This window comes from Panthera tigris, chromosome E2 (assembly GCF_018350195.1).
Source record: "Panthera tigris isolate Pti1 chromosome E2, P.tigris_Pti1_mat1.1, whole genome shotgun sequence".
NCBI classification, from domain to species: Eukaryota; Metazoa; Chordata; class Mammalia; order Carnivora; family Felidae; genus Panthera; species Panthera tigris.
This window is the reverse complement of record NC_056674.1, coordinates 60948544-60970614: the sequence shown is the minus strand read 5'-3', so window position 1 is coordinate 60970614 and position 22071 is coordinate 60948544. Positions and strand designations below refer to the sequence as shown.

General features: G+C 56.3%; 2 protein-coding genes and 1 non-coding gene across 4 annotated transcripts in view; all 3 read right to left on the bottom strand.

Moving 5' to 3' along the window:
• Positions 1-4766: 4766 nt before the first annotated feature.
• Positions 4767-7131, bottom strand: RPL13 (ribosomal protein L13). Its single transcript, XM_042967939.1, has 6 exons — positions 7031-7131; positions 6701-6821; positions 6412-6553; positions 6043-6216; positions 5582-5638; positions 4767-4948 (listed from the first exon to the last, which is right to left on the bottom strand). Exons 2-6 carry the CDS (start codon positions 6802-6804, stop codon positions 4790-4792), a joined length of 636 nt encoding a protein of 211 aa, XP_042823873.1. The 5' UTR covers positions 6805-6821; positions 7031-7131; the 3' UTR covers positions 4767-4789.
• On the bottom strand, positions 6284-6361 carry LOC122234405. The gene has a single exon (XR_006212200.1). It is a non-coding gene; the product is annotated as a small nucleolar RNA MBII-202 (small nucleolar RNA).
• Positions 7132-12143: 5012 nt separating the features above from the next.
• Positions 12144-22071, bottom strand: part of SPG7 (SPG7 matrix AAA peptidase subunit, paraplegin) — a 32461-nt gene continuing 22533 nt past the window's right edge. The window contains exons 10-17 of one of the 2 annotated variants that reach the window (XM_042967938.1): positions 20557-20681; positions 19726-19828; positions 18915-19025; positions 17005-17120; positions 15358-15514; positions 14784-14950; positions 14133-14210; positions 12144-12557 (exon numbers count right to left, since the gene is read on the bottom strand). In XM_042967938.1, coding sequence (XP_042823872.1) covers positions 12357-12557; positions 14133-14210; positions 14784-14950; positions 15358-15514; positions 17005-17120; positions 18915-19025; positions 19726-19828; positions 20557-20681 — 1058 coding nt within the window. In that variant the 3' untranslated portion in view covers positions 12144-12356. Of the gene's footprint in view, positions 12558-14132; positions 14284-14783; positions 14951-15357; positions 15515-17004; positions 17121-18914; positions 19026-19725; positions 19829-20556; positions 20682-22071 lie in introns of both variants that reach the window. The other variant, XR_006211637.1, reaches the window with a different exon arrangement.

Sequence of the window (22071 nt, the reverse complement as noted above, 5' to 3'; positions counted from 1 at the left end):
CCCTACCGCGGTGCCCCGTCTGTGGTCGGCACTCGGTGCATGTCGAGGGAAACCTCCTGGATGGTCAGTGCCAGGCAGGCCCAGAGCCAGACCCGGGTCCGCGTGCTCAGTATGTCTGGTCTAGTTCCAAGCAACTGGAAACAGGTTCCAGCTGAGGGAGCCAAACACTGGGGAAGCCCTGGGATTGGTGGGGGGGCACCCCAAGACCACGGAGAGGACGGTGAGGTTGCATCACCAAGGATGTTCCCTGGCCGGGGACAGGGGACCAGTCTGTGAAGTGTGGAGCCTGGTCATGTGACCAGGAAGCGGGCCAGGAAGCAGGGCAGAGAGTAGGTGCCTTCAGCTCCTACAAAAGAGGCGGGTTCTGCTTCTCACGGGACTCAAAGAAGCTCCCAACGTGAGTTCTAATGCTGAAAAGCCAAAAAAAAAGAATAAGCCGTGTCTACTACAGAGGCCAGACTGTGGTATTCCTACCACAGCACACTGTCTCCTAAAAGACAGCGCTCCGTCCCCCCTCCAGACCACAGTCAACATACAAGGCTCAGGGAGCCTGGCTGGCTCAGTTGGTAGAGCACCCAAGACTTGATCACAAGGTCGTAAGAGCCCCACGTTGAGTGCAGCAATGACTTAAAAAAAAAAAAAAAAAAAAAAAGATATAAGCAAGACTCAAAAGGAAAAGAATAAACTAGAAGAAAAATCGTCAACATATGACAGAAGGCAGATTTCCTTAATATGCAAAGAGCTGCTACAACTCAAGAAAAAGACATCACAATAGAAAAATGGACAAAGAATGTAACAGAGGAACCACACACACACACACAAAGATAATTTGCCAGCAAATATGAGAAGAGGCTCAGCCTCACAAATAATAAAGAAATGCAAGTTAACAGCAGCATTCCAGGGCTCCTCACCTATAGAGGCCTGCTTAAATAAAACCCCTTCAGGGGTCCTCTACAGGCACAGGAGTGAAGGGAGAGACGTGGGTGAGCTGGAATGATACGGAGCAGCGCACACAGTGTGACTCCATTTGCTGTCAAAAAAAACATTTAAGTGATCTTTGCACCCAGTGTGGGGCTTGAACCCACAAACCTCGAGGTCAAGGGTGGCACGCTCTTCCAGCTGTGCCAGCTGGGCACCCCCGCCATTTGCTCTTATGAAAACAAAAGGGCCAGCTGTCTATACCAGAAAATAACTTCACGGAAACCACTCTGGGTAGATGCAGAAGCTGTTCTAGGTGCTTGGAGGGTGGGGGTGATTCAGGGGACCCTTCACTTCCGTTTATTCTCTTCTCTTTTCTGGATTTTTTTTTTTTTTTTTAACAAAGAGCATATTTTCTGTAACTTAGAAAAGAAAAAAAAGCGAACATCCAGAAACAATAAAAGAAAACATGATGAATATAAGTACCTGTAAATAAAAAGTAATGTGTGAGACACAAAAAAAGTAGAGAAAAGAACCCGGAGCCCTTTGCACGTGCACTTAGCTCCTTCAACTCTCTGGCTTGAACTAAGTGGCAAAAAGCCTAAATAACCTAAAACAACTGTAGTTTTTCCCCTAAATTACAACAGTTTCAAGCAAGTGGAAATTAGCGTTAATCTTAATTCTTCCTTAAAAAAATACCAATATTGAAAAAAATAATACTAAAATAAAATAAAAACACCACAATTGTAGATATTTTAACAAAGCAACTACAGGATAGGGTGCCTGGGTGTCAGTTAAGCGTCTGACCTCAGCTCAGGTCATGATCTCACAGCTCGTGACTTTGAGTCCCGCCTCAGGCTCGCTGCTGTCAGCGCAGAGCCCTCTTAGGACCCTCTGTTCCCCTCTCTCTCTCTGCCCCTCCCCTGCTCATGCACGCTCTTTGTCTCTCATAAATAAGTAAAAAACAAAAAACAAGAAACAAAAACTGTTTAAAAAATAAAAAAAAAGAAAACAAGTAATACTTTGAGAAAAAAAACCTTTGCAACTTCTATCAGAACAATGCTTATCCGAAAACTGGCAAAGAGGTACACGTGTGACACGGGCCATCTGGTGGGTGGCAGGAGCCCAGGCACCCCTGTGGGCCGCCATGGCCATAGCTAGTGACACCCGTGAACCCACTTTGGGAATCTGACCTCAAAACGCACTTGCACCCCACACACGACCGGCCTGACGAGCCGAACTCCGCGTCAGACCCCCGCTCGGGTGTCCCGGAGCGCACCAGCTGGTGGAACGTTACCCGGGTGTAGAAAGGGGTGAAGGAATCTGCCCCGCACAGGGTTAGTCTCCTACGCTGCGCATCAGATGACCACACACAGTGGCTAAAACCACACACGGGGGAGGGCACAGCACAGCCGGTTCTCTGCTCTGGGGCACCTCGTCAGAGGCCGTGCTTGCCGGAAAGATTCAGTCGCTCACCAGAGAGAGGACGGAGGCCCCGTTTTCTTGTTGCTCTGTGGCCTCACGCCTCTGCCGCCCCACCAGACACGCAGCCGAGTGAGGAGTCATCTGTCCCGGGCAGTTCCGCACACACTCCAGGCGAAACCCTCCAGGAGCCGGAATGCCAGGGGACGGCCAGTTGACAGAGGACCCCGTCACCCTGGCCGTGGCGAGGGCTGCCTTGGAGCCGACGGACACACAGGGACCAGTCGCGGGGGGAAGTCCTCCCAGCCTCCTTGCAGTGCCTACCACGCGCATGAGCTCACTCTCACCCGGTCGTTCCCCAGCTCCCGGGTCACAGGCATCAGGGTTCCACCACCAGTCCAGCAGAACTTGGGCTTTCCGGGGGTGCCTGGGTGGCTCAGTTGGTTGAGCGGCCGACTTCGGCTCAGGTCATGATCTCGCAGTCCGTGAGTTCGAGCCCCGCGTCGGGCTTTGTGCTGACAGCTCAGAGGCTGGAGCCTGTTTCAGATTCTGTGTCTCCCTCTCTCTGACCCTCCCCCGTTCATGCTCTGTCTCAAAAATAAATAAACGTTAAAAAAAAAAAAATTAAAAAAAAAAAGAACTTAGGCTTTCCAGGCTGGTTGGCACCGCCTGCCCTCCAGGCTCCCAGCTCCACCTCGCAGGGATCCTTCCTCAGCCTCGGGAAAGGCTGGGCCGGGGCCCCCTGCTCCCCAGACAGGGCCACAGCTCAGAGTGGACACCAGCTGGGCTGTCCAATCCATAATCACTTCTGGTACCAGACTCACCCAAGTCCTGGGTGATGTAAAAATCTACGACCCCACCAAGAGCATTCCAGACTGCAGAGGAAAGAAGTCCTCACAACTGCAGGTCAGGGAGTTTAGCGCATCAAGTAGGGGGGAGAACCAGCTGGGCCCGGCACCTTCAGAAGCCCGTTTGGTGGGGTTCAGGAGCCCCAAGTCCTAGGATCCGGCTTACTTCCCGCCTGGCTTTACCAGACGGCTCAGGTAGCTTACCTGCAGAGGTGGGGCCGGTCCCGCTCACCAAAAGTTCGTGGCACTGCGCTAAGTGACCCCTGGAAGCTGCTTAGTTCAGGTGACCCAGCACTGTGACAGAACCAGAGGGCTGCTGCAGAGAACCCAGTGAACAGGGTCCTAGCGTGCGGGTCCCCTACCCCAAGCTTCTCAGGTGTCCAGCCTGTCCCAGGGGCTCCTGAGGGCAGGAAAGGCCCTTCATTCTGGTATCACAATGCCAAAAGGGGGACAGGGTATGTCCAGAGGTGACTGAAGGCCACGCAAAGGTCTCTTCCCCTTACTCCAAAGGTTGGATCACAGGTGCTGGGGTGGTGGAGGCCACGGCCGTGCACTTTCCTGGAGGCCTGGGGTCCAGCCCAAGCACAGAGCCACCTGCGGTCAGGTAGCTTAATCCCACTCCTTACTGGGTTCTCTGCACAAATGCTGTGGAAACCGTGCCACCAGGATATCCCCTCTTCACAGGATGGTCCAGGACACAGCTTGGCCTCAAATTCCCACCCGTCAGCTGACCCTTCCTGGCACAGGATCTCCAAGTGCAGGAGCATGGAGGTCAGCCCCTTACAAACTTACTTCAGGTGTGGAGTAAAGTGCCTTCCAAATCATCTGTTGGATGAAAACCTATCTGGAATCTGGTTCCAAACACACTCAGGTGGCAGCACAGGTGCCGGGCACAGAAACACACACCTCTCATGGCTTGTGGCCGCTTATACCCACAGGGCTGGAGCATTGAAGCAAAACTTGCTGAGTGCCAGTCCCCAGAGTGGGCCCCGCTGGGACGAGGGACCAGCTCAGGGCTGGACCTCAGTACCCACCCGTAGAGAAACCAAGCTCTGGTTTCAAAGAACTGGGGCATCATGCTGTCACAAAGGGTCCAGGGACAGTGCCGCCTGCCCATGAGGGCACGCTTGGCCGCCACACAGGCTCAGTAGCCCGAATGTGTGTTCAGGATGGACAAAGGCCAGCTTTCTGCACCAAAGCTTGGATGCCTTGCAAATGTGGGTGAAGGGGCTGCTACTGGGCACAGGAGAAGTGCAGACAGGCCCAGGAAGGGTCTGACCCCTGAAACACTCAAGTAACTGGCAAATACTCATTAACAATGAAGCCAATAAACTGTTATAACACCTCTGCAAAAAAAAAGTACCAAAGTTTAAGAGTTTGAGCCTGTGTCAGGCCCCACACTGAGAGCGCAGAGCCTGCTTGGGATCTGCTCTCTGAAACTAAAAAAAAGCAGTTCGGTCTTTGGACTGCCCCGCAAAGATGCTGTCACCCCCTGCCAGGTCTCCTCAGCAAGGGCACACATCCCCACGTCCTTGCCCCACCCCTCACGGGAGACCGCCGTCACACGGAGACCGCAAATATCTCAAGATGCCAACGGCGCTTTATTTTTTCTTTTCCACATCCTGTTCTGCAGCTTCTTTGGCCCTTTTGGCCCGGATGCCAAACAGCCGGGCATGGGCACGGGCCATGCGAAGACTGGCAAACGCCTTGAAGTTCTTCTCCTCCTCGGTAATGACTCTGGCTTTCTCTTTCTTGTAGACCTGGAACGGAGCACAGGAGTCAAAACCCTTGCATGCAGTGAGGCCGGAGACAAAACCAGCATATGATGACAGCAGAGACCGTGGAGGTGCACGCTGTCTGCCCATCGACTGCTGAAAGGCCACGCTGACACCAAGACAGACTTTAATGCCCCCGCCAAACACACAGCAGAGGCAGAAGCGACCCCCTGAACTGTGCGAACAACCGTTGGGGGACGATGTGCTGAGACAGACATTGTATCACCGTCAACAACAGAGAACATGGACCGAGGGAGGCCCGGGCCCACCTCCCTGGCAGAGAAAGTCAAGGGGCCAGTCACGTCCTGGATCACCAAACGTGCAATTACCTGTGGCCTGGCCTTTCAAATAGCAAAGAGAGGCACAAAAAAAACAAAAAAACAAAAAAAAAAACCAAAAAAAAAAACCCCAAGGAGGTGCAACAAATGAGTCCCCAAAGATGAAGACAAGGCCCTCCCTCAAGGAGCCCATCTGTTAAGAGTGAAGGGTGTTGCTCCCAAAGTCAAAAAAGGTTTCTTCTTCACAAACCCATAAATCTTGACACAGGCCCTGGCTGCCACCCTTCAACGCAATCTCCGCCCCGAAAACTCACTGCTTCACCCCCCAAAGCCCACTTACATTCCGTATGGGCATGACCGGTCCTGTCAGCTGCGTGGCCAGCTTGAGTTCCTCGGCCTGTTGGTTAAGGACAAGAGTCACCCGGGCTCACCTCAAGTGCCCAAAGGCTGCCAAGCTTCTAACCCTGGACAACAGCCCCGCTTGCTGGGCGACCCCACCTACGGGTGCACACACATAGGCCTGGGTGACAAGTCACCGAACCCCCGTTCCGTGGAGCAGAGACTCGGAGACGCCGGGGGAGCGTTTGTACGTGAGCCAACTTACAAAGCAAACAAGATGAACCCCTAAACCCCCGGCCTCCAGCCAACAGCTCTGACCGCGACCCAGATGGGAAAGCCGGGCTCCGGGCGCTCTGCACAACTAGGGAAACGCCAGGAACTCTGCCCTTCTCCACCCACACGCGTCCCTGTATCCGCGGGGACGCAGAGATTACCCTGACCCGGCGGGGAGGGCGCACTCACCGAGCTGTCCCCCTTCTTGGGGGCCGCCGGCCTCCGCGGGAACAGGAGCAGCTTGGAGCGGTACTCCTTCAGCCGCTGCACGTTGGCCTGCAGGGACTCCGTGGACTTGTTCCGCCGTCTCGGATCCACGGAGATCCCGATGGTCCGCGCCACCTTCTTGTGGATGCCAGCCACCTGCCCCCAGACAGACACGGATGCAGGACCCCCACCCCGGGGCCTCCGCTCGCCGCGCCCCCACCCGGGTGCCCGGCCGTCAGATGGAAAAGGGTTCAAATGCGCTCTCATCAAGGAGGTGCAGCGATTCCGGAGAATGTCATCATGGACCGGGGGCCGCCAAGCAGAGCCTCCCGCGCCTCCCGGCGCACTCACCCGCAGCTCCTCCAGGCTGAAGCCCCTGCCGGCTCGCACTTTGGTGTGATACCGCACCGTGGGGCACCTGACGATGGGCCGGATGGGTCCGGACGCGGGGCGCGGGGCGATGCGGCGTGCCTTGGCTTGCCGGGCCTTGCGTCTGGGCGGACAGAGGCGGCCGGCGGTCAGCTGGCCCCCGGCCCGGCCCCGACGCACGCTCCCGACGGCCGCGCGCTCACCGGGCCAAGGGGTTCAAGCGCACCTGACCGTGGGCTCCCCGCGGCCCCACCCGGCAGCGGCGGCTCACCTGCGGATCTTCCGCGCCGGCTGGTTGAACCACGTGGCCACGCGCCGCTGCCAGTCCTTGTGGAAGTGGGGCTTCAGGATCATGCCATTCCGGCTGGGCGCCATGGCTGCTGCCTACGGGCCTGGGGAGCCGCGGGAGAGGGGAGCGAGTCAGGCCCCGGGCTCCGGCAGGACGCGGCGGCCCGCCCGGCCCCAGAACCCGAGCCACGGCCCTCTCCCGTCTGCGGCAAGGGCCCGAGGCCCCTCTGCGGCCGCGCCCGACGCGGCCCTACACCGATGGCGGCGGATGCCACCCGATGCGGCCAAAGGCGCCGGAATCGAGCACACTCACCTCCTCCGGAGGAGAACGGCCAGCGGAAAGGAACTGCTGCCACAAAGCACCCTGGGATGGTGTTGGGCTCGGCCAATCAAAAGCGCCGAAGCGTTCCGGCCAGTCAGAGCCCGGGATCCCGGAAGTGACGTCCACGCTCTCCCAGCAGACCTCGCGGCCTGGGCGGACGTGGCGCCTCCCGCTTCCCGCGGGCTGGGTCCCGGGCCGTGCTCGGAGGACGGCGGGTCCTGCGGGACTCCGCGGCCCTCAAGGAGGAACGGCCAGGCCGGAGGAGAGCAGCGGCCGTTTGGGTGCCGAGTCTTTCCTGCTCCTGCACGTCACGGGACTCGGTACGTGCCCCTAACCCTAAAGCTTCGCCTCCGCGTCCGTCTTTGTGCCTCCCCAGCCTTTTGAAACATTTGTGCTTCTTTGTTTACCCAGAAGTGACACTTGTTGAGTGCTCTAACCGGAGCGTAAGTACTTCGCATGCGTTTTCACGCTGCACGCCACGAGCGCTGTACCTTCCCCGAGTCGGGCAGAGGGGGGGTAAGAATCCGGGTGACGGACTGCAGACCCTGCAGAGACGGGCGTCATGGAAAACATGTATTCGATAAATAGCCCGACATAGCTCCGTGACCTGTGCCCCGCGCGTCTCCCGTTCTCCACGGTGGGTCTAGGAAACCGCCAACACCCTGTACCTTTCCGTGAGCCTTTGCAGCCTGGTAACTCTCCTTCTTTCCCACCCTCCCCCAAACGCTAAGCTTCTTCCTAACAAAACTTAACACTCGAAGAATTTTATGACGCAAAATGAGAAACGTGGAGGCCTGTGTGCTTCACTGAGTAAATAGGGTGCCGATACAGTTTTCTGCCCTATTGAGACACGCTTGGGTGTTAGAAGTATCAGGTTGAGATTCATTGAGGAATTACAGGGTTTGGCCAGGGACACGGAACAGGTGGAAAAGACAGAGAACATGTGTCATTTATGAAGCACCTGCAGTCTCCTGAGACGAATGCACTGAGCCTGCACGGAAAGTCCAGACCCTAGCTCTGGGTGCTCAGTTAGGAGCCAAGGACTGTGTTAGCCCCACTTTGTGACTGTTGTCAGCACAGGAGAGGCTGAAAGTACTTCTCACGAACTTGGGAATGGTATCTACCTGTGACGTTCAGGTAACGTTTAAAGTGTGGTCTGCCACTTTCACGAACAGATGGGCTCAACTGAGAGTCACTGGCGAGTCAGTAGGAAAGTGGCTGGAGTTGCTTGGGCACCTTTGTACTAGTTGTGAGACGTTGGGCATCGTTTGAATTTTTCCCTTCTGTGAAGTGGGAGGGGAGAGTGTGTTAGACCCCAGCACGTCGTGCGGTGCCCAGTACAGGGTGAGTGAATGTACTGGCTGTCACGGATGTCACACAGCTCCGCTTCCGTGTGACGTGCTGGGAGCCAGTGCGGGAGAGAAGAGAGCAAGTGATCCCTCCATCAGTCCTCACGGAAACCGTGAGAGGGATTGTCATCTGCCTCACAAGTCCCTTCTTTCTGGTGGAACTGGAACGTGGACCCCCCATAACTTCAGCAGAGGGACATTGCGGAAACATCTGCCAAATACATACTTGCCTTGGCCCGTGCGGATTTTCCTTGAACGTAGTCCGTCAAATGTCAGCCCGCGCCTCCCTGGTCTTTCTCAGACCCCTTTCGGTGGGTCGTCGTGGCCAGATACCGCGTTCTTTTGAGTCTCAAGCACACTCCTGTCCCCATCCCCGGTTTCTCTTTCCGGACACACCCCAGACCCGTGCAGTTCATGTGCCCCGAGCCACATCTTGACCCGAGCTGTAGCCGCTCATGGTTGAGGTGCTGCCGTGGGTCACCGGTTGGGGGCTGGAGGTCAGAAAATAGAAACACTGATCAGAATCAAGTTGGCAGTAAGAAAGCGAGGTTGTAATTCAAGGACCTCGGTCTGCTGCGCACACTATGCCCGATGCAGACTCCAGGATCCCGTGCTTGAACACTCCACATGCTTACTTCCTTTGAACAGTATGCAGAATAGTGAAATAAAAACGGTTCTGACAGGAAATCTGCTAGAAACAGGCTCAACTTTCTTGTTGGGAAAGAGGAAAATGAACTGTTATAAACTGTGTTTTGTTTTTTTTTTTTTAATTTTAATTTATTATTGAGAGAGCATGAGCACGGGAGGGGCTGAGAGAGGGGGAGACACAGAATCTGAAGCAGGCTCCAGGCTCTGAGCCATCAGCACAGAGCCCGACGCGGGGCTCGAATTCACGCACCGCGAGATCATGACCTGAGCCGAAGTCAGCTGCCTAACCGACTGAGCCACCCAGGCACCCCAAACTGTTCTAAAGTGTTAAGCAGGAATCCTTCTGATACAAAGACTTGGCTGGCCCACGCATTTAAAAAATCATCAGCTATAGGGACAGGCCGTGTCTCCCTGGGCACAGAATTCCACAGCCACATCTCTGCTCCAGAGCGCTTGCCCTGGGCTTGGGCCTGCAGGGGCCACTGAAGGAGCCAGCTAATGCCCCTGGAAACTGCACGCACATAAATAAGGTAGCCAGGGATTCCTGGATAAACATGCCTGAAGGTGTTGGAGTGTCCCCTGCACAGCCTCCCAGAATTTCCTTGCAAGAGGGAGCCCCAGTTACTCCCAGCAGTGCCTTGTCACTCAGCACCTGCACCTGACCAGTGCCTTCCAGCTGGTGCTGTGGGTGTTGGCTTCAGAGGAATTCCACCTGAGGCGGTCAACAATAGTTTTTGGAACTCTGTCAGACACACGGTCATTTTTTTTTTTTTTTAATGTTTATTTATTTTGGAGAGAGAGGGAGAGAGAGAATCCCATGCAGGTTCTGCACTTTCAGAGCAGAGCATGATGTGGGGCTCAATCCCGTGAACCACGAAATCATGACTTGAGCTGAAATCAAGAGTCGGACACTGAACTGACTGAGCCACCCAGGTGCCCCTTGATTTTTTAAGTTAATATCATAGCGGAAGTGATTTTATAGTGTTTGGGGAAGTGGGGGAGGTTATATCCCAAAGCACTTTGTAAAATTTGCATGTTATGTTATATGAATATGGGCTCATGGTTGAGTTAGGAAAAGCAGTAGCCTAATAACAGCAAGGACAGGCTAATGTTCGCTGCTTGATCACAGAACTCATAACTATCCATCATCTTAGCTTTCCAGAATCGTGGCCTACCTGTAAATCAGATATAGGCTGATACAGAGGTTCCTAAAACCTGAAGGAATACTTGATGTCAGTGAAAGGCAGTGGAAAGAATATTAGTGTCATAATCATAAATGTTTTATTTAAAAATTGCTAAGAGTATGACCTTAAAAGTTCTCACCAGATTAAATACCTGTGCGGTGACAGGTGTTAACTAGGCTCATTGTGATCACCCTGCGGCACATACGAACATCAGAGTGTGTGTGTGTGTCTGTTACACTGCAACAAAAAGGTTTTAGGGAACATAAAAAAATCATAAGCACAAGTGTAGATTACAGAGAACAGTTTGTATCGTTAAAGGATGTAAGTTATTAGGCTGATGGTGTTAAACACACCTTTACTTTGAAAATGTGACTTTCTCGGGGTGCCTGGCTGTCTCAATCATAAGAGCGTGCGACTCTTGATCTGCAGATCGTGAATTTGAGCCCCACGTTGGAAGGAGAGATTACTAAAAAACAAACAAAAGAAAACATGTTTTTCTTGGTGAGGAGACCTCGCATACCTGGCTCAGGTGAAGCCAGTTCCAGAAGCTACAGTCAGGCCATGTTATACCCCCTTTGCCGGGTGGAGGGCAGAGGGTCAGGGCTGCGGCTCGGGTGTTGAACACACCAGTTGCCCCGTGTGGTCTGGCTGCCCCAGACCAACATGCAGTTGAAGGAGGCTCTTTACGGGAAGTCTGAGGGGCAGCCTCAGTCCCCGCCTGAGATGGCAGAGGAGGTGTGACTTCTGGCGCTCGAGCACCTGATGACCCGGAGGTGACATCACTTGTGACCACTTGGGGGCCCAAAGTCGGCAGACGCCTTGAGCTTCTCTAAGTCAGCATCGCGAACCTCCCCCATGCCACCAGTGAGTGCTAGGAAGTCAGGCTCCCCTGCTTCCGCTGCAGGGAGGGGCCGCTTTCATGCCATTTACGTTTGGTTTCTGTGTATCTTGTGGTCAGCAAATGATTTTCCAGAGAATAAAGAGGCACGGGCCAATTTATTGGTAAGGTAGGAGGGGGATAAGCTTGACCACATCCGTCCATGGTTCGGGTATGGAGGGTGCCACCCTGGGGCGAAGAGACCAGAACCCTCCTAACTGCATATCCATCTTTGGAAGTGAATTTGGGGACGTGGGGCAAAGGCCACAGTGCTCTCAGAGCTGCCCTCCCTCGGGTGTGACCCCCACCTGCTTACATACTGCATCCCTCGGGCCGAACTGTGGGATGGGCGGCCGAACTACCCCTTCTGTCAGGAAGCACCTGCAGTCCATGGCTCTGAACACTGCTGCGCAGGGAGGGCAGGCACAGTGAGAGCAGTGGGTGGGGACACCGGAGTGCGTGTGGCACACCGCTGGGCACAAGGGGGCCGAGGGGACCGAGTGTACCTCGCTTGCTGCGGTGAGGGGGCGTCCCAGGGCCTTTCCCCCAGATTCCTACAACAGGGCTCTTCTGTTGGTTATCTTGGGCTGACATTCTAAACTGAAACGCGTGGCCCCGTGGCGCAAGATGGACTCTGCCCTTGGAACTTACTACAAATGCCGCAGCAGGCCTCAGGGCTTACCCCTCATGTGGAGGCCAGGCCAGCAGGACAGGCTGGCGCCCGGGTCTGCACAGCAGTAGGTGGCAGTATTTTAACGCCCGAGAGCCCAGGGCCTGGCCCTGATGCTGACCCTGTGGACTTGCCAGCAGGACAGGCCCACCGGAGGGAGGACAGGCGGCAGCTGGCTCGGGGGTCCTGTTAGCGCTCTGATGAAGTCCCAGCAGCCGGGGACAGCCCCCGCACGAACTCCTGGCGGGAGGAAGCTGCTCGCACACAAAACCACCTTGTCACCGGGTCACTGGCCTGGGAGTTCGGATCCATATGCCCACCTGTACCCCATGCGCACCTGTACCCGGCACGGATAAAACAATCTCACAAAGCCAAGTCATCTGCAAAAACGTTTACCTCTCACCGGGAGGGCAGTCAATAAATAGATCTCAGAAGTCTTTTCAGAGACCAGTGAGGGCTGGGAGGGGGTACCAGTCTGGGCAAAAGAGGAACGGCAGGGGCGGGGCACTCAGTGAGGCGTTCCCTTCCTGGGTCTGCAGGGGACGCCGCGTCCCCACGGCACAGTCGAGGCACAATCCAGGAGGCCCATCTATTTGGGCCAAGATGGCTCCTCCCCGCGAAGTGGGGGCTGCTGAGGCGCCTCCTCCTCCCCGGCGTCTTGCTTCTCCCTCTCGGCCTCACTCCACCTTTGAGGCGCGATCATCTTCTTGGGCCCGTGAGGGGGCGGACCGATGAGGGCCTCGATATCCTCGTAGTTTATCACTTCCTTCTCCAACAGGGCATTTGCCAGCTAACGGAACACAGCGAGTGGTGTGTGAGCCCCAGACAAGGAAACAGATGAGCCTTTTGAGAGCCGAGCACCCAGCAGGGAGGGGGCGTCTGGAGCGGGACGCCCTGGGCAGGCGGCTTCCCAGGGAAGCAGTGTAAGCGGGCAGCTCATGCACAGAACCCTTGCCTCCACCTTACAGGCAGCCTCCTGGCTGCCAGCCTCCGTCATTTTTCTGCTTCCCTCCCAAGTCTGTTTTCTGGGGCCACTTTAGTTTCCTTTAGCAAACAAGGTGCATGTGTCTTCACGTCGGGGAACAAGTGGGAGCTGGAACGTGGGGACGGGGTGCTAGTGCCCAGGGCTAGCAAGGGAGCCTCTGCCTCCCTAGACGTGGTCCCAGAGAGCCTGCACCGGCCATGAGGGATGAGCCCCAGGCACTTCTGAGCAGGGCCACTGCTTCCTCGGGACGGACAGAGCTGCTAAGCCCTGGAACATGCCCCACTCCCCATGGTGCAGAGGGGGGACACCCGGGGCCCCCACAGGAGGAGCCCCACCCAGTCCTGCCAAGCAGCGGCCGCAGCGCGCACGTGTGGCACCTGGGCCTGGTAAACGGCGGGTTCTGGCTCAGCAGGTCCCTGCGCTGCCCACAGCCCCCTGGTCCACGGGCAGCACTGTGAGGGCAGCACCCCAGCCTGGGGGACCAGCGCCTCATTTGAATGGAATAAGGAAGTGACGAAACGTGGCCTGTCCACAAAGTGCTGCCCGCTTCTACGAGGGACACGGGAGGCACCCGCTTCAGATGCCACCTTCCCAGCCTCACTGAGAACTGCAGACAGATCCCAGCTGGGGGACATGCCACACCCACCAAGCCACTGCTCTGAAAACTGCCAGAGCCCGCAGCCAACAGGCAAGCAGGAATTCACAGCCCAGGGAAGCGTAACGAGACATCACAACCAAGAGTGAAGTGGGGTTCAGGGACAGGAAACGACATTAGATAAAAATGAAGGAAACGTGAATTTAGCGCAGACTTCAGTTAATGACGTATCGACACTGGTTCACTAGCTCGTAGAAAACCCAGCACGTTAAGGGGAGATGTTAACGATACAGAAAACTGGCCACGGGGTAGAAGGGTCTTGTGCTATATTTGCAGCTTTTCTATAAATCTGAGATTATTCTAAACTTGAAATCAAAGTCAAGAGTTCAAGCCCCATGTGTGGCACAGACATGACTTAAGATAGGGGCCCCCGGGTGGCTCGGTTGAGCATTCGACTCTTGATTTCAACTCAGGTCATGATCTCACGGTTCATGAGATTGAGCCGCCAGCACAGAGCCTGCTTGGGATCCTCTCTCTCTCTCTGCCTCTCCCCCTCCCAAAAGATAAATAAAGGAAAAATAAAGACTGCCATGCCCCAAGTGGTCTTTGAAAAAGGTGAGATTTCAGTTGAACTGGGGGGAGTGTAGAACGGCTGCTTTTTCTGTGGCTGTGTGTGTGCTGGAAAGAGTCCCTCGAGGAGTGACAGCCACATCGGCACCGTGTGGCGATGGTTGCCTGCCCCCACCCCCGCCGAGGGGAGGACAGGCCGGTGCCCAGAACCTTACCGCCTGCAGCTTGTCCTGGTTGTCCCGCAGCACCTTCTCCGTGTGCCTGTGGGCCTTTGCTACCAGCACTTTGGCTTCCTGCCAATGGGCGAACAGATCTGTCACGAGCAGGACGGCGGACCAATGCTCACGACCTCTCCTGTGCCTGATTCTGGCACAGAATTCTGGCATCAGAGCACACGTTAGAGCCACGGGGCAGGAAGCCAACCTCCAGCTCACAGGGACCAGGAGAGCTTGGCTGCCAGTGGCATTTCCTGCCCTGACCCCATCCCCTGCGAATGCCCCTGTTCCCACCCCTTCCCCCTTCACGGCTGCAGGCGCCCACCAGCTCCTGGAGGCCGGGGAGCGTGCGGCCACCTCACGTGCGCACCGGGCTGGACGTGGGCCCGGCCAGGTCGCGCAGGGAGCGTGCATGTGTCCTGCAAGTGTGGGGACCGCCGGGCACCGGCTGCGTCGTTCGGGGTGTTTCACGGACAGTTTCACCAGGGGCCACACAAGTCCTCACCCGAGAGCAGACGCTCAGAACGTGAGAGCCACAAGGGGTCGGGACTGGAAAGCCCACCACGTGGACCACGCGACGGCACAGCGCCAGCACCTCAGACACCTGCTCCCTGACCCACTGCGCCGTGAGAGGGGGCGGCACGCACTCACGTGATCCATCATCTGCTGGAGGCCCTGGCTGAAGGGACGCCGTCCAACTCCCGTGAGTCCCTCCTGCGCCTCGGGAAAGGACACGGGCCCGATGCTTGGGGCCATGCCAAACTGCCTCACCATGGAGTAGGCGATGCGCGTGACCTTCCTCAGGTCATCCTGAGCCCCTGGAGCATGGGGCCGAGAAAGAGGTTTCTCTCCTGGCAGAGGGGCACGGGCCTGGGCCTGACCGCAGAGGACCCAGGGGACAACTGTGCCCTGTTACTGTTCTTTAAAGGACAGAGTCTTAAAACTCTAAACGCTACGTGGGGTGCACCTCTGGGTTCGCTTCCCTGGCAGCTCCCCAGCACACGTCCAGCTCTGACAGCACCCCTGTCAACGCTGAACCCCCGTGTCACTGGGAACACGAGCACCTGTACCAGTAGCTTGAGAACACTTAGCGAAATTCAGAAGTACGTGTGCAAGCCACCCTTCGAATTCCTCCACGGATTCACCCTCCCAACCCCACGAGGAAGGCGCGGTGGATGTAAAAGCACTTTGAGAACGCCAGAACCAGCACGGGCCAGCTCCTCACCGGAAGTGACCTTGTTGAAGGAGATGGATTCCGACACGCGGCCACCCAAGGCCATGCACATCCGCTCGAACAGCTGCTCGCTGGTGAAGAGGTGCTGGTCTCTTGGAAGCATCTGAGCAAAGCCCAGGGCTGCGTTTGTCCGCGGGGCGATGGAGACCTGCGGGGTGTCAGGGGGCCGAGTGAGCAGGCGGGATCTGGACTTTGAGGACGAAGGTGGGGCGGGGCAAGACGGATCTTTAACTGGAGGCTTTCAAAGCAGTCAGAGCAAGTCTGCACCGGCCTCGCTTTTGTGACCGAGGAGAACAGCTCGCGTGCTGTCGGGCGGTGTCGTCCTGGCGCGCCACGCAAAGCACAGCAAAGACGGCTTCCTGGGTGGCGCCAAGGAGACGGGACCCTGCCCCGCCCCCACCCCGGGCCAGTCGTCGTGCCCTCCTGTCACCGCCCACCGCGGTGGACATGGGACTGCACAAACCCTTGGGGACACCAAGACTGGAGACCATCCTTCCTTTCTCCCCCACCAGCGCAGCACCAGGTTGGCACGCAGGGGCTCTGAAGAGGAAGCTGAGAGTCTAACACTTAAGCGAATTACACTGTAAAATGCTCTAAGTGATGATCACATCCATAAGTGGCAGAGTGCCAGGCCGGGTGGGGGTGGGGTGGGGGGTGGTTCTCATGGACAGATTTATCTTTTGGCCGTCAAACGGGTACTTTTAAATTACGTTTACTTCATCCAGGATTTTTCTGCATTAATTTTTCTTGAGATACTGCATTCAAGTATTTATCTTGCTTACTGAAATATTTAGTGTCCCATAAATGTCACACCCTTGGTGACTGTCCTCAGTCTGACCCAGGTCACCTCAATGACGGCTGCGTCCACTTGTCTGTCACAAACACTGGACCTTGGGCCCTCTGGGGGAAGGCCTCTCAGACACGACCAGACTAACAATCTACTTGGCTACAACTGACACCTCTGAAAAGAAGTTCAAGGACAGTAAACAGACGTGCCGGCTGGCAGTGGCCACGTGTCCCCTTCTTCGGTGCCGGGGATGCTCGGCGCTGCAGCTCCCTCCCTGTACCCACCGGCCCCCTCTAGGCCGGACACAGGGCACAGTTCAATGCGCACCCGCCTCCCACACCTTCACGTTTTCCTGAAGGGTCACTCGGTTCCCTGGTCATGAATCCACCATTCCGGAGGAGTTGTTTACACTATAGGCATTTGAACAAATAAATTTTCATCAAACTCCCAAATGCTTATCAGAGTGGTAGTTCTTTAAGGTGAGCCCCACGCACCTATTTTTAAGGTTAGGAGTCGTTACATTACTGCTTTCAGAGATGGTGGTAAACTTGACAACTCTTAATTCCGAGATTGAGGGTGCAGACAGGAGAGGGGGCCCCCGAGTCGTCGCGTGGCTCTCCAGTGGCCTCGCCCCATAGCTGGAGCCACGTGTCCTGCCCTCTGCCTCCCGGGATGAGGGACCCTGCACGGTCACCTCTGCCCTGTGCCCCTGTCCACCTCACACCGTGCCTGCTCTTCGAGCGAGGACACGCGGTGCTTCCGAGGCCAGCGTGGTCCAAGGGCCAGTGGGGCTCACGCCCGCCGACGCCCCAGACCCGCCCGCGGCCACACGCGCGCGTGGGACAGCCCACCTTCATCACGGCCTCCGTGTGCTCCAGCAGCCAGCCGACCAAGGCGTGGCCCGACTCGTGGAACGCGACCACCTTCTGTTCTTCCTTGGAGAGGATCTTGCTCTTTTTGGCGGTCCCTGCAAGAGGGCCGGAGAGTCCGAGGGTCCCGGGTGAGTGTCCCAGGCACTCCGCCTGGCCTCACGGAGTTCCACCCTGTGTCACCAGAGCAACGTCCTCACCGGACGCTCGCCTCCCGCGTCTCGGCCCCCAGCCAACACCAAGAACTGTGTTCCTCACTGTGTGAAGCTCATTTGGTGAGGGGGATGCCGGAGGCTCCCCGTTTGTGCGTCTGTGAATGCGGGAGCAGCCAGTCAAGCTCCTGCAGGCTTTAGGAACACCCTCCGCTCAGGGGCCCGCGGGGCTGCTGTGATTGGATGGGGTCCCGAGTGGGTTCCGGGCTGCGCGCTGCCGTTCCCCCCAGACGGGCAATGCAAGCCGCAGTCCCGATGCCTCCCACCTGGTGACCCTCTGCTCCCGTCACACCGTCACACCTCCCTGAGTTTCCACTTGAGGCATCCTGGATCAGCTCTGGGTTTGGGGTATTTGGTAGGAGGGTCACCTCCATTTACTGCAAGGTTATAAATCCTTCCTCACACTGGCTGTAGCAGCTCAATCATCTCAACCAGAGCTGGTGATGTGAGCATCTACACACGAGGGTGGGCTTGAACGCGACGTGCTGTAGCCCAGGCAGGCCGCGGAGTGAGGCCGGGGGGCTCTGGTGCCTGCTCACAGGGCCAGCGTCGTCCGTATTGACAGGCGTCTTTCTCGCCTTCACACCATTACTGCAAGCGTATCAATTCCCACGTAAAAATAAGGGGCTTGTGTAAAACCGAGTTTGTAGTAAGAAACAGCCACTTTAGGGGCACCCAGGTGGCTCAGTCAGTTCAGTGTCAGACTTTGGCTCAGGTCGCGATCTCACGGTTTGTGAGCTTGAGCCCCGCGTTGGGCTCTGTGCTGACAGCTCAGAGCCCGGAACCTGCTTCGGATTCTGTGTCTGCCTCTCTCTCTCTGCCCCTCCCCTGCTCGTGTTCTGTCTCTCTCTCTCTCTCTCAAGAATAAACATTAAAAAGTAAAAAACAAAAACATTTAAGAAACAGCCACTTTAGTTCCTTCTGTCCACGCCAATTCCTAACCAGCAGTATGGGCACCTGGCGGTATTTTTAGCAGACTTTAACTCCGGTGGAGGGTGACAGGGACGAGCCCCTTCTAGGGATGACTCATGACTGAGTGCTTCCCCTCCACAGACAAGGCCTGTGCTTCTCATACACCTTTGGAAGGAATAGTTTCCCTTTTTCAAAAACTTTCAGGATCTTAGATCGAACACTGCTCAAGAACAAGCCATGGAGGGCCGCGGAAACTTCTAGAGATCGTGTCGGTCGTTCTTCTGACAGAAACCCAGGGACCCCACTTGGAGCAGTGACCATTAAGCACTGCCGGAAGCCACCCCCTCCCTGCCCCTGTCCTGCCGAGACCCCGAAGCAGAGACAGGCGGGACAGCAGAGCTCAGATCTCGGGAGACCCTCTGTCCCCAGGCAGCCGTGGCCTCAGCCCCACGGTGGGTGGCCTGCAGCTTGGGGGCACTGATGACCACCTCGGGGCTGCGTGCCACTCACCCTTGGCTGTGGGAGATCCTTTTATATTTCTACTTGAAGAGTCTGCTCTTTGGCAGATTCTCGGTATTTTACACTAAGGATAAGTCTCGTGGTAACAACCTGACGTAAAAATAGAACTTTGGTACTGTTCCCTTGTCCGATCATAATTGTTTGCTAATTGCTTCTGTCACATGTGGAAGGTGACCTGGCTCCCACCACCCTGCCTTCCATCTGGCTGCTCCTGGGGCCCCAGCCCTGCTGAGAACACGTCCCTCGTACCGGCAATGACTCGTTCCACGGCGTACTCGAAGTTGAACGTGTGGACGGACGTGTGGCCCTCTCGCGCAGCGTGCAGCGCGGCCTCGTTACAGATATTGGCGATGTCGGCACCTGTCCACACAGAGGGGGAGGGGGGAGGGCACGGGGCTGACGACTGGCAGACAGGCGGGCAGGCGACGCCCATGCCCTTTGCTGACCCCACCCACACTACTGACAGACCCAAAGCATTCCCCCTCGTGCCTTCCAGCCTAACCCTAACCTCCGGGCTCTTTACTGCACAACTGTCGTCAGCACGCAGAGCACCAAGTGCTGTTTTATTCCAGCTAGTAATTCACACGTGCACTGAGGGGAAAGAAGTTAGTTTTCCAGGTTCCACAAGATTCTAGCTGAGGGCATTAAAAAAAATCCAAAGGGAAGAAATTACAATAAAAGGGATTTTGTTTCTATTGCCCTTTAAAATGAGGGCTGCGCAGAAAATATCCTGATTTGTGATCAGATTCTACTCATCAATGGCGCACAGCCCGAGCCCAGGAGGGCCCCCCCCCCCCCCCCCCCCCCGAGAGCGGTGTGCAGAGCCCGGAAGGCAGGAGCGCCCCCTGGCGGGCACGCGCACGCGCACGGTACGCCCTGAAGGCCCGCGCCGCCGGCGGGAGCAGTGCCATGGGCTCTGGCACCACTCCTGGAGGGAAGTGCTGTGGGTCTGGCTCCCCGTGCACACCCTCACCCTCACCCCCACCCCGGAGCGGGGGATGTGGGGCACTTGGGGGGGGGGGCCTGCACCCTTAGGACTGGCAGGAACCAGTTTCCGTACCACTGAACCCCGGCGTCAGCTCTGCCAGACGCTGGGAGTAGAAGCTGCTGGCCTGGGTCAGCTTCAGGCTCTTCAGGTGCTGCTCAAAAATCTCCCGCCTTTCCTACAGAGAAAGGACACGAGTGTAGGCTCACTCCTGCCCCACAGACGGGGCCCCTGGCTGTTAGATCCCTGTCTTTGTCATCACTCCCGACCTTCATATGTGAGGCCAATTGAGAGCCACAGGCAGCATCTCAAAATGAAAGATTAGGTCACGCGTAGTAAGGGCTTACTTCGTAGGACGTCTGGTTCGTAGACGTTCTGTGTTTTCTAGACCCTGATGGGAATGCTCCTTACGCGGTCAGAGAAAGGGAAAGGTGCTGTTCTGGAAGCAGTGGCAGCGGGGAGCTCCATTCTGCTCCTTAGAGCCTAGGAGCCGTTCGAGTGTCAGACCCAGGGTGACACCCATGTGAGGTCGCCATCACTGCCTGCTGGTTCCTGCTGCCTCGGGGCACCACCAAGGCCTGGCCACCAGAGGGCGGACGTCTCTCCAGAGGCCCAAGGAGGCTGGAGGGGCTGAGACACCGGCAGGGCTCACACCTGCTCCCAGGGCAACACAGCTCATGTTCCAAACCCACGGACAGCCTGCAGACTTGGGGTCAGGACGAGACTCCTGAGGTTCTGCTACAAAACTCAGCCCCAATGTTTAGGGATAAAGAGAAAATGTGGGTGAACCAAATGAACTGCAAAACGGTGGGAAGAGCGGGAAGCCAAAGAAAGTCTGGACAGACAGGCACCAGGACTGTGCGGCCGCAGCTGGGCCAGGAAAGGCCGGCCCCCGGCCACCCTGACCTGCAGCGTGGGAAGGTCGATGAAGACGTGTCGATCCAGTCGGCCTGGCCTCAGCAGAGCGTTGTCCAAGATGTCAGCTCGGTTGGTGGATGCCAAGACAATGACATGGTCCGTGGTGCCCATTCCTGGAGGGATGACAGCCGTTCAGGTAGAGCTCCCCTGTCAGGACACAGGGTGGGACTGATTTCCCCCTGGGGTCCGCAAGAAAGGAACACGTACGTTGTTCTGAATGAGGATCAAAATCCCCACAGAGCAAGAATTCACCCGTCTCCCCCAGGCTGAACCACAGACCAGAACTGCACTGCCATCCAGACAGCGCCTGGGGGGGACCTCGTTTTTAGAGAACTGCCCAGCAGGCCTGGGGAACGAGGGGACACTGTCCCCACGCTCCTTCACTGCACTGGCTGTGGGCCAGAGCCACTGCAGCAAGACGTCTGGGACATTTTGTCCCTAATGCTGGTGTGTAGCCTGCGTTTAGGCCCTAGCTTTCTCACAGGAATTTAAAAACAAGTGCAGACAGAAAGTTCCACCGATGGCCCAGATCTGTAGGAGAACCAGACTGGACCCAATTTGAATAAAGCCACTGCAGAAGTGCGCCTAAGGAGCAGTGGGGCGAATCTGAGCCTGACTGGATACCTGAGTGTTGTATCTGTGTTTGTAAATTACGCATTACGATGATACTGTGGCATCTCTCTGGATGTAAAGAACTACGTTCAGAGCATAGAAGATTTAGAACACGTAAGATTCAGAAATTTGGATTTGCTTTAAAATAACCCACCCGAGGAGAGGAACGGAGCGGGGTGGCTGGAACAGGGCTGGCCTGCGACGTGGAGGTTTGCCGCACATCTCTCTCTGCTCTGATGTATGCTTGACAAGTTCCGGAATAGAGTTAAAAATGCCGGAGGCGCCTGGTTGACTCGGTCAACAGAGCAACAGAGCAACTCTTGATCTCAGGGTCTTGAGTTCAAAGCCCACGTTGGGCGTAGAGCCCACTTAAACAATAAGTAAAATGAAGATATCCTGATCTTTTGCTAGTAAAAAAAAAAAATCTTGATAAGTTGACACTGACAAATATAACTTAAAACTACCTGTCTTAAGTGAAATTTAAAAAAACGGTTGCAGAATTATGGCCTGTTAGGCACTGCCATCTCCCAGCCGACTGTCACTGACTCCACTCTGCGTGACAGCGGTGAGGGGCCTGGCCGAGTGCACGGGCCTGGGACCCACCGTACCAAGGAACTGACCCCTGAGTCACCGAGCAGCAGCCACTAGGACGCCCAAACCACACCCACCTCCCAAGGAAATCCTCGAGAACCCTGTATGTGTGCATTCTCCATGGAAGGCGAGCAGCCAGGATGCTTACTTGACATTTCTGTGTCAGGGGAGAGTGCAGCACATAACCGTGACTTCTGAAAAGAACCCGGAAACCAGCCAGCACCAGCCAGCACATGCAGCGTGTGCCCGTGTTCGATCTGCCTGCACCGTGGTGTTAGGAGAAGTCACCCTGTGACCCGG